This window comes from Mus pahari, chromosome 16 (assembly GCF_900095145.1).
Source record: "Mus pahari chromosome 16, PAHARI_EIJ_v1.1, whole genome shotgun sequence".
Taxonomy (NCBI): domain Eukaryota; kingdom Metazoa; phylum Chordata; class Mammalia; order Rodentia; family Muridae; genus Mus; species Mus pahari.
Genome location: NC_034605.1, coordinates 41,516,832 through 41,528,368, shown reverse-complemented (window position 1 = coordinate 41,528,368; position 11,537 = coordinate 41,516,832). Strand labels below are relative to the sequence as shown.

General features: G+C 47.8%; 1 protein-coding gene across 1 annotated transcript in view; it reads right to left on the bottom strand.

Moving 5' to 3' along the window:
• The window catches only part of Bmp6 (bone morphogenetic protein 6), a 154,829-nt gene that overhangs the window by 9,426 nt on the left and 133,866 nt on the right, over nt 1–11,537 (bottom strand). The window contains exons 3-4 of the mRNA XM_021215393.2: nt 6,872–7,020; nt 5,955–6,152 (exon numbers count right to left, since the gene is read on the bottom strand). Of these exons, the coding sequence (XP_021071052.1) occupies nt 5,955–6,152; nt 6,872–7,020 (347 nt within the window). The remainder of the gene's footprint in view (nt 1–5,954; nt 6,153–6,871; nt 7,021–11,537) is intronic.

Sequence of the window (11,537 nt, the reverse complement as noted above, 5' to 3'; positions counted from 1 at the left end):
GGAGGAGAAAGAGGAGGAGAAAGAGGAGGAGAAAGAGGAGGAGAAAGAGGAGGAGGAGGAGGAGGAGGAGGAGGAGGAGAAACTCTTGCTCCTACTCGCCCCACCTGAAGAACAACATGAGATGGATGCAGGAGGTGCCAGCTCTTCCTGTTGCCACATTAGGCTAAGTGCAGGGGACCCTCTGGGGTTCAGAGTTCTGGCTTCAGGAACCTCTTACCAGGCCTCAGAAGGGCTGGACTTTCTGTCTACATTTTGTTTATAGCAGCACCATCAGCACTAGAGGCTGCAGGAAGGCCCCAGGCCAGTGCAGACCTAGGATTTTGAGGTGACATACTCGCCACTTAATCAATACGTGACTTCCATCTCCTTTCAGCTACATGCCTTAAAAAACAAGGCAAGGTTTCCCATAAACGCTGAGCCTCCATGAGCTTCACACAACTTCCTTTCTGCCATCTCCTAGACTGAGGGATTCCCTGGCTCCCAGACCCTGCCTATGGTTGGTAGCCGCTGACTCACTGGGCATCGTACACCTGCTTGTTTTGCTTTATTAAGGCCTGAGAGTCAAAATGTTCGGGGCCAGACTGAATGTGTTTCAGATTTTGAGTTTTTCCAGGTTTTGGAATACTTGCATCTGTTTTCCTAAGTTGAACTTCTTTGATACAAAACAAAACAAAACCAAAACGTGATTTTTTTCTTTTTTCTTTTCCTTTCTTTTCCCTTCTTTTCCTTCCTTCCCTTCCTTCTCTCTCTCTCTCTCTCTCTCTCTCTCTCTCTCTCTCTCTTTCTGTGTTGACAGGATGCTCAGATGGTTTTAGATGAAGTATTTCCGCTTTGGAATTTTCGGATAGGGGATGCTTGGTCTGGACCAACCCACAAGGGAAGACCTGAAGAGGAGGCAGCAGGGAACTTGCTGGTCTATTGTACCCTCAGACCACTATTATCCTAAAGCAATCTAATAGTAAAAGCCAAGCATGATAAATGTAGGTTTTGAAATGATCCCAGCTTTTGAGTCGCTAACCCACACCTAATCCTGCGTATCTCTACAAGGTTAAGAACTGGTTTCATTTAACACACTCGGAACAGGGCTCTTTCTAAGCTGAAGCATCCAGAAGCCAAGCTCAGGCTCAAGAACTTTAACTTAAGCTCAAAATGACGAAGCACAAACCCCCTCTCCTTTGAAAAATAAGAAGAGCTGGCATTTTCAGACCCAGGCCACAGCTTCTTCCAAAACATCTAATAAACCATGATGCTCACGGGAGGTCCATCCCCTCAGCTTCAGCATCCTCAGTCCATGGCAGCCAGAGACGAAGTACCAAGTACCAAGTACCAGCAACACTGTGAGATGCCACCCTCTGTCTGGGACTGAAGGTCCCTGAACTCTACAGCACGAGATCACATGTTCTAAATAAACTGAAGACATGTGTTCCGGTTACTTCACCTGTGCTCAGAGCACACAAATGGACCCCAGTGGGAAACATAAGGGGCTGGAGATAACAAGTAATCATAGCACGTGGAACTATTGAAAACCCATGCCTTCCCAAGAGGGCTTAAGAGATGTATGTTCAGGTGGGTGGAAAAGAGTGGAAGATTTTTTTTTCCCGGGTAGCAATAGAATGATTACAGACTCATGCGGAAGGATGCTCAGAGTCCTGAGGGCATTATGCTATTGCATAAGCACAAGGAACCAGAGACAACTACAACTACACATCACCCGGTAAACGCGATAGTGAAGACAGGGATATAGCTCAGGGCTAAAGCAGTTGCCTAACGTGCACAAAGTCCTGGTTCCGAAGCCCAGCATCACGAAAAGAAAACCATCTTCCTTGCCCCCCCCCAAAAAAAAGTATTAGTAACCACTCAAATGGTCATCTGATAAAACAAAGGCCAGTTCACAGTCACAGCATCAGACTCTCGAGCTTGAAATGGCATGAATGTCCCTCTCCTCCCCAGATGTGTCATGCGGGATCCCAAAAACAGTGACCGGAGCAGAACCTAGAATTGCCAAAGGAAATCATCTGTGGAGCCATCCATTCATGGACCTCGCAATGGATTGGCCAAGTGGGTCCACTGGCTCCCACAAGACAAAACAGCAAAGGCCAAGGGAAATATTATCAAAGAGGAAAATGGCGGCCAGCAGACACTTCAGACTCTAGCTGGAGGACCTAGGGAAGGGGCTCTGAGTACACTAGACTGGCAAGAACTGGGGACCGGCAAACAATCGCCAGATTCATGAGAATCCCTCCCCGGCTCCACAGAGCAGCTTAGAGCAGCACTGGAAAACAGGTGTAAAAACAATAAAAGACACATCCTGAGGCTGTACAAGCCCTGTGGGAGAAGTGCAACTCGGCCAACATCCACCATTCCTGTGGAGAGGCCAGCAATAGAGAAGGAGATGCCACGAAGGGAGACTTGCCCCCAAAACCCACTGTCCAGTGCACGTGCCTGCAGAGTCCAGTCTGAAGCCAGGTACATATGTTAGAGCAGGTGGGGGTGGGCTGCAGGGACCAGGAGGCGGTGGGTGAGCTCTTGGCCACTTGCTGGTGGTAGGCAGATCTGGCTGTCTCAAGAATCTATAGCTCAGTTCCTAAAATAGATCCCTGTCATGCTTCGTTCTGATGACAGGTGATTTGATAAATGATGCTAAGGTCTTTACTCAGGTGCAAGATGTCCCTCGTGGGCTTCTTCTAGACAGGGGCCCTTTGGGGAGAAGTGTCAATGCCCTGGGAGTATACTATAGGCAAAATGGATGACCAAAGAATAGCCATATCTGCCTTCAATCTCCCAAAGGTCTTGGGGGGGGGGGTAGTGGCTGGAGCCACACTGCAGATGACACCTTTTCTGTGCATGATCTGGCTTACAAAGATCCTGGAGTCTCTGGCCCCTTCAGGAGCCTGGACGGAAAACCTAGACAGAGGCATGTCTACTCTCTAGGCACGGGCCATATTTCTAAAAACTCTCCCTCCTTTTCTTTCTTGGCTTCCCTGTGGCTTGCAAGTTAGTTGGCTTTAGGGGCTTTATGTATTTACTTGGAGACAAAGTTTTAAACTGTATCCAAGAGTCCTAGCATCTAACTCTCTAAGTAGGCAAGGATGACCCTGAACTTCTGATCCTCCTGCTTCAAGTACTAGGATTATGGGCATGCGCTAACCATGGCCAGTTTATACCATCAAAACCGGGGCTCTATGCATGACACGCAGGTATTCTACAAATGAGCTGCATTTCTCGCCTTAGAATGCTTTCTTGGGTAGAAATCTGGCCCTCTGCTTGTCCACTTCCATGAACAGAAGAAAGCCAAGTGCAAAAAGCAGAGCTCTGAGGGCTGCATGCGAGTAGCCTCTGATCTCACTGGAGGTTCTGAGAAGAGAGCCAAGAAGCCACTTCGCCTCAGTGCTTTCTTTGGGGGGGGGTGTGTGGTTAAATATACCAGCCCAGAGGGATTTGCCATGAATTCCTTTGCCCTGGACTACTGAAGGAACAAAGAAACCAGGAGCACTGGGTTGGGAGGAGGAGTGAGGAGACCAAGAGACAACAGGGGCCCTTGGACCTCATCAGGAATTAGGCCACTTTAATATCCGTAATTAATTTTAACTTGTCAGAGTGAAAGAAACGGTTGAAAGGGACTTGGAAAACAGTAATTGGATGGCTTTGCCAAAGCCCAAATCATAGACAACATGTTTTCTTTATTAAAAATAAACTGGTCTATATATTGGGTGGGCAGGGTGAGTGCTGACTCAATCAAGTGAAATGATAATTTTCAAAAGCAATCAACATTGCAAAGCGAAGCCTCCGCAGTCTGAGGTCCGAGGAACCAAACTGGCCACAGTTCCCAAATGCAGTCTACCACTGGCCGACATCATCCCAGAGGGGAATGCAGACTTTTATTAATTCAATTCAACAGACTGCCTCCCGGGGAAATAAACTAAAGCAGGCAGCCCTTTCTAACTTTTTTTTCTTTTTTAAGGCCTCAATCCTGACTGGTTTTTGGTGGTAAATACAGGAACACCCATGCTGTGCGATGCTTCCAAGAAACACCATGACAAGGAGAAGCAAAATGTCACATCACACTGGGTAGTGGCTACTCAAGTGTCACGTCCAAGTTACTGACGTAAGAGAAGGCTTAGTAAGAGCCACAGCCCGAAATTTAGGAGATACTTCTTCCCAAAGAAAAGTGGGGTGCTTTGAGAAGCTGCATCCATTCTTCCCAGGCCCCCAAAATGACAGCTGTAATGAGCTGCCTCAAAAAAAATAAAAATAAACAAAAATAAGCACAGCCTCTAGAAATGACTTTACTCCCTTGGGATCCCAGCAACACACTCTAAGCAACTACTTCCTCCATGTGGGTGTGTGTGAGTAATCTTCAAAGGTGTGCTGTGTGGCTGCACTTCATCAAATCGGAACAACCTGTGAGGTATTCCACACCGTCACAATACGGAAGCGGGGACTGAAGCTCAGACTCACCAGGTAGGTTTCTCCAAACTCACAAGGTTGCAAGAAAGAGAAAAGTCTGGCAGAGAATCTCACAGCAGACAGTCAATGTTGCACTTGTTTTCTGGGCTGTTGAGTAACACTGGGAATACAGGACTCGGGAACACTTGCACCACCATGAGGAGCGTTGATGCTCGAACTCAGTGCCACCTAACAGCTACGGACTTGCTTCCGGGATCTTCCACTCGCTACCCCTCCCAGTTCTAGAGAAGACTTCTGAAAGTTGCAATTAACCCTCAGACACTGGGGGGCTGTTTCCTCTCTCCTGCCCTTCGGACCTGCTTGTCCAGATGGATCTGAATAACCGGTATAGGCTTGGCCAATCAGAGCACTTCCTAGGGTAGCAAGCGGCTCGGGGCTGGTCACATGATGTAAGCCAGTCCAATGAGCATCAAGGCCGGGCTTCCCGCTGAGGCCAGCAAGGGAGAGAACGCTCTGTTTGAGGATGAGGTTGCCAAGATCTCTCTGAGACTCGGGGTAACCTTAATGTACATTGATTATCTTTGTGAGGATTCTGCCAACGAGGAACACTGGAAACAGAACTATCTAGAACCATCTGTTCCCAACAATTCAACCAAGCTGAAGCAAGAAACCCTCAACTTCCCAGGTGAGTGAGCCAATGAAATCTCCTGGCAAATACAAGCCCATAGTGCACAACTGTACTATGCAAGCCCACAGTGCACAACTATACACCACTTCATGCAAGCTGAGCGAGTCCCCACAAATCTGAAATGCACCAAAACTTAAACCTCAGTTGGTGGTTGCCGGTCAAACCAAAGTGCACTGTATAAACTTAACATACAGCTATAGGTATGTAAGATGAATAGGGAAAATAGATTAATTCTGCCATTAGACGTAGGTCTTATCCCCAAGAAATCTCATTATGTATATCTGTAAGCATCCCCAAATCCGAAGACAAGAAACATCTGAAACCTTCCTGGCCATCCACAGAGGACCTGGGTTTGATTCCTAGCATCTACCTGGTGGCTCACAAACATCCGTAACTACTCCAGACGACCTGGCACATCTTCTGACCTCCATGGGCACCAGGCATGCATGTGGCTTACACACACAGGCACCAGGCATGCACATGACACACATATATACATAGGGGCAACACATTCATGAATAAAACAAAATAAATCTAAAAATTAAAATAATTGGGGTGTTTCCATGATTTTGTGGCAAGAAAAAAACAAAAAGAATTGTAGAAATCTCATCAAACAGAAGGATGCTTGCCTGAACCAAGAGGTGGGATGTGATGCCTACAGCCCCAGCCTTTGGACAACAGTGCTCTATGGTGAGAGGTCCTGGGATCCCATACAGGTATCTATCGCTAGGACATGGCCATCACTCTTAGACCACCCCTTCCCCCACCAGCCACTGTATTTGCTGAGCAGAAGCAGTCCAGCATCTGGAGCCATAGGTACCTTTAACCTGATGGGAACCAAGGGGCTATCCACACTCACCTGAAGAACCGGAGCCCCGGGACACGTCCTGCGACTGGGTGGACCGGTTGCGACTCTGCTGCCGCCGCCGACTGGAGGCTGACCTGGTGGTGCGCACGTGGACCTCGCTCACCTTGAAGAAGGCCACCATGAAGGGCTGCTTGTCGTATGGGCCGTCTCTGCCCACCAGGCCCGCCGCACGGGGGTTGACGTGGAGTCCTTTAATGCAAACCAAAGCCCACCCCTCTTTACTCCACGGAACCTTAGTCTCAAAGCTACACAACGAGGCGACTTTCCTAGTCTTTCACTAAAGGAGTAAAGAGCTGGAAATGCATCCTCCCACCCTGGCTGGCTCCCTGTAGACAGGCAGACTCAAAATGTGCCTCCCAAAGTATAGGATCACCCCAAGGAGTGCTCTGGTCTCTGGTCCTTCCATTCATCAGTATTTACACGTTTTTTTTGGCTGTATTTCTCAACTGTGCAGCAGGACCAGAAACGGAAGCCCATCATAAGGGATTTCCTTAAGGGTCCCTTGGCAAAACCACTGGACAGTCAGATCCTAACAGCCCCCTTTTCCTCCCCTTCCTTAGGGGCTGGGTAGAACCCAGACACCCCCACCCCCCATTCTAAGCAAATGCTGTATCACTGAACTGTGTGCACCCAAGCTTCCGGTCTTCCTCGCGGGCTCTCCCACCTGGCTCAGCCAGGGGCTTCTCTTTCCGTTGTTATTCTTGTGGGGGACATGGCCTGAGCCTGCTTCCAAGTTCTGGCTAGGAGAAAGGTTGTGCTTTTCGGTATGGTCACAAGGGAAGAGTAAACAAGGTCACCCTGGCGTCAAGGACTGGGCTACAAACAATGGTCCCACCGCAACCACCACGGAGGAAATGAAGGAAACCGTCTGTGCGGCAGAGGCTGGCAGGGTGCAAATCCCAACTTACCATCCCGAGTCACCACACTCAGCTGGAGTCCCATGTTGTGCTGCGGTGTCACCACCCACAGATTGCTAGTTGCTGTGATGTCAAATTCCAGCCAGCCTTCTTCTGAGGCCCACACCACCCGGGTGTCCAACAAAAATAGGTCAGAGTCTCTGTGAGAATGAGAAAAAGAAAAAAAAAATGTCACAGTGAAGTCACCTGTTGTCCTGTGGCTCATTCCTCCTGTGTTTTGTCAGGAAAGAACGCTGAGGTCAGATCAAGCCCATCTGTGTGACCTGCCACTGCTCTGCCTGCATGTCACCACAGAGCCTACAAACACAGCATAATTAGCAAAGACACAAAACGTGAGCTATCAGAAGGCTCCATAAATTCACCAAGACCTCCTGCCTCCCACACCAAATCTTTCTTGGAATTAAGGTAAATTGCAAACATTATTTCATTTGTCTCAATACTTAGTTCACTTGTATTACCTCATTGCTTTTTATTTGTGGTGCTTTTTATTGGTGAATAACTTAATTATGACTAGAGAGCCCTGGAGCATCAAAGGCTGGTATAAGATGAGATTAAACCACGATCCAAATGATATATAAAAATTAGGTGTCTCTTGTATCAAATCTCTGAAAATACCATCAGGCTATGCATATAAGATATATATGGATTGGCCAGGCAATGGTGGCACATGCCTTTAATACTAGCACTTGGGAGGCAGAGGCAGGCAGATTTCTGAGTTCGAGGCCAGCCTGGTCTACAAAGTGAGTTCCAGGACAGCCAGGGCTACACAGAGAAACCCTGTCTCAGAAAAAAACAAAAAAACAAACCAACCAACCAAACAAAAAAAAGATATATATGGATCAAGAATGAATTTTTCATTTATACTTAGCAACCATTTCCCAAGATATTTCATTATTATACTCCCCACCACCGGAGACACTTCTGGGTTTCATGGAATTTACACAACCTCCACTGGTTTAAAAATAAGCGTCAAATTCTAATAGTGTACCTTTTCATAGAACTCTCTTCTGCCTTGCTTTACTTACTGTTATGATCGTCATCACTGCTGGAGTACAGTTATCTCCGTGCTCGGCTGGGAAACTGAGTCTCAGACATGAGGTTATAGTGCTGGACCATGCAGCCAAGATAAAAGCTAACCAAGTACAAAATTTTACTCAGTGAAGAAAGAGGGGAGCTCAACTCCAATTCAGAAAGCTTTCCAGGATGACAGACTATCTTTGGAGATTATTTCCAAAGGTAATTTGTGATAAGTTAGAAAAGTTCACTCCTCATTCAACAGCATCTTCTGAGGCCAGTGCAGCATCGATCTGAGGTTAGAGCCTTCAGATGTCGTTGGTGGGAAATACACTTTTTCCTGCTTCCAAGGCAGCTTGGAGTTAGAAGAGAGCTCTGTTGTCATCGATTTCAAGTGTAAACAGTAGGTAGAGTGACGCGGAGTTTACTCAGCTGCTTGGCAGTCTGCAGGGGCGGACTTGAGCTTGTCCTCTTTAAAAGCTCTCCCCTGCGTGGACGTGTCACGTTCCCTGTGGACAGACTAAACCCCCCCTGTGACTGGGGCAACAACTTCGAGCCCTGAGATGAGGGATGTTCATGGAAAACAGCAAGAGGGGCCTGGGAGTCCAAGGCTTTGAAGTTGAGTGCAGAAGAACATAAAGTCCACACTGCAAGGTCACAGAAGACCCTCATCCAGAAATAACACAGACGGTACAAACAGCTCTGTGGAGAAAACAGCCCTAGTGCCGAAGCAAGCTGAGGATGTAGGCATCTTAGGGGAAGACTCTGGCTGGCACTGCCCAGAACTGAGATCCAGAGGGAAGTTCATGGTAGGAGGCAGAACGTAGGTGCCCAGATGCAGAGCCCCTGATGAGGGTCAGTTGTTATGTGCAGAGCTTCAGTTATGCAGCAGGCCACCTACTATCTAAGGAAGCGCAATAGGATGCAGGCAGAGGCAGGGTGGGTGTGGCAAGGCCAGCACACAGATTTGGAATGGGGCTTATGCTTCTGTTTGTAAAGAGTGGGGTTCATAAGAAAGGATGGGGGGGCTGAGCATGCCGGTGCACACCTGTAACCCCAGCACTTAAAATCACTGTCTACAATGGAGATGCAAGAAAGAGAAAGAAAGGGGAATGAATGAAAGGGGAAAGGAAAAACTGTGGATCTGGAAGCAAGTAAAATTGGGGGTAACCAAGGCAAAAAAGCTGGTGAGAAAGATGAATTATTACAATGTGGAAGAAATTAGGTTTACACCAGTGTGCTGGCTAGTTTTATGTCAACTTGACAGAAACTGGAGTCACCAGAGGAGGAGGGGAGCTCAATTGGGAAACTGTCTCCATAAAATCCCATTGTAGGCAAGCTGGAAGGACATTTTCTTAACTAGTGATTCATGAAGAAGAGTCCAGTCCATAATAGGTGGGATGTCCCCTGGGCTGGTAGCCCTGAGTTCTTTAAGAAAGCAGGCTGAGCTAGCCAGGGGGAGCAAGCCAGAAAGCAGCGCTTCTCCATGGCCTCTGCCTCAGCTCCTGCCACCAGGTTCCTGACCTGTAGAGTTCCTTTCCTGACTTCCTTCAGTGAAGCACAATGATATGGAAGTGCAGCCCAATAACCCCTTTCCTCCTCATGGCTTTGGTCATGGTGAGTCATCACAGCAATAGAAACCCTGAGACAATGGCTCATGGTCATCAGTGGACATTGGGGGCTCAGTGTCCATCATAACGAGTGCAGTCATCTTGGGCACCCAGAAGGCATGGTTGTTTCTGTGGTACCCGCTGCTCACTATAATGAAGTTCAGGGCGGTTTTCAATATTTATGAGGCTGGCTACGCAAGTGCAGACCAACAGCTACTAGTTCAAGATCAGGGAGGGAACCTTAGCTTTAAGATGCCCAGGTCCTCTGCAAGGGACAGCATGTCCCTTACTCATGTGACAAAAATGCTTGACAAACATGACTTAAAGAAGAAAAGGATCACATTTGCCTCATAGGTTCAGAGGTGAATCCACAATTGCTTGGACCCATGGGCTTAGGTGGGACACCCTGATTGTAGTAGGCACACGCCATAGGGGAGAGCTAGTTACTTTGAGGGAGTCTCTTTGAGACAGAGGGTGAAGGAAGGAGGGCACAGAGGGATGGAAATAGGGGAGAGGAAGGGAGGGAGGGAGGGAGGAAGGGAAAAGTCAGGACAAAGACAATATACCCCCAGCTAGCCTCCAGCTAGACATTAGACCTCTCAAAATGAAAGCCAGTAAGAGGCCAAGTGTGGAAGGCACCAGACTGTGTTGTTCATATTCAAACAACACGAAGTAAGTTAACACAGAGACTTATATAACAGGACTAAGTGGGATAAAGAAATATGCATATACAAACAGTTCCACAGGACACTGTGCTAGAGGCTTCTCTCTCTCTCTCTCTTCTCTCTTTCACTGTGTGTGTGTGTGAGTGTATGTGTGTGAGTGTATGTGTGTGCGCGTGCACAAATGCCTATCAAATAAGACGTACTGTTTCAAAGTAGATAGTAAGAACTGATAACTGAGTCGTCTTCTGCCTCCCATAGATGCCCACACTCCACCTCCTGCATCCCCACAAAAGATGCTATGGCAAATGGAAGAGCTCAGATAAACTGTAAATGAAAACCATTGATTTGGAAGGGTTGTTTGAAGGATTTGGCCAAAGCTCCTTGGTAGAGATGGCCACAGACGCAAGCGTCCTTTGTCAAGAAGCTCATCTGGGATGTTCCATTATGAGGAATTCCTTGCAGTGGTTCTTGGCTTGAGCACCAGAGGCTCATTCTTCATGGCTTCCATTCCCATCTATAAAAAGCAAAGTCTAAAAATGTTCGTAGTACAGGCTGAAAATACCGAGCGAGTGCTCAAATAAGTAAGGATCAGGTCCCAGTGTGTTTAAAGATCAGAGTAAGCTACATATAGAAAACAGGGCAGCATTGGGGTGGGAAGGGATGAGTGGGCCTCACACACCCGGCCGGGGTGCCTGAGAGGTGCACACAAAAAGGCACCTGGTATGGCTCATTGTGGTGGAACCCCGAGACCTTCCTGACTTGACCCTGTTGCTCCCATTTAAGGGAACACTCTGCTTAGGGTGATGGTGTCACATACACCTGTAAGGTCTGAAGGGGTCCCCAGTGTGTCAGTGCTGAGCTGGGTCTTCAGGGTGAGATGACATTGCAAGGGCTCCCCCTCATGAATGGATGGTATCCTGGCACCAGAAAAGGTTCCTGATGAGAGGATAAGGTTCCCCTTCTCTCTCTTCATGTGTGCACTCCTTCCTTCCTTCCTTCCTTTCCACCCCAGGATGACGTAAGAGAGGGTCCTCACCAGCTACGGCTCCCTGATCTTGGTTGCCCATCCTCCAGAACTGTGTACTAAGAAATCTATGTCCTCTGTAAAATACCAGGCTCAGGTATTTTGTTATAGTGAAACAAAATGGACCAGGAAAACACGAGTTTACACAATTAGTGCAAGAACTCTTACAAAGGAATTAAAGTCTAGGAATTAAGCACAACCTCAAAGTATCTAGGAACTCACACACGAGGCCCTGCTCTGACCCACATGTATTCATTTCTTTAGTGACTCCTATCTTTCTTCGTCTGCTGGCCCCTCTGTAAAGTGTAGCCTCCCTTAAGTAGGTCCAAGCCTCTCGCTCAGTG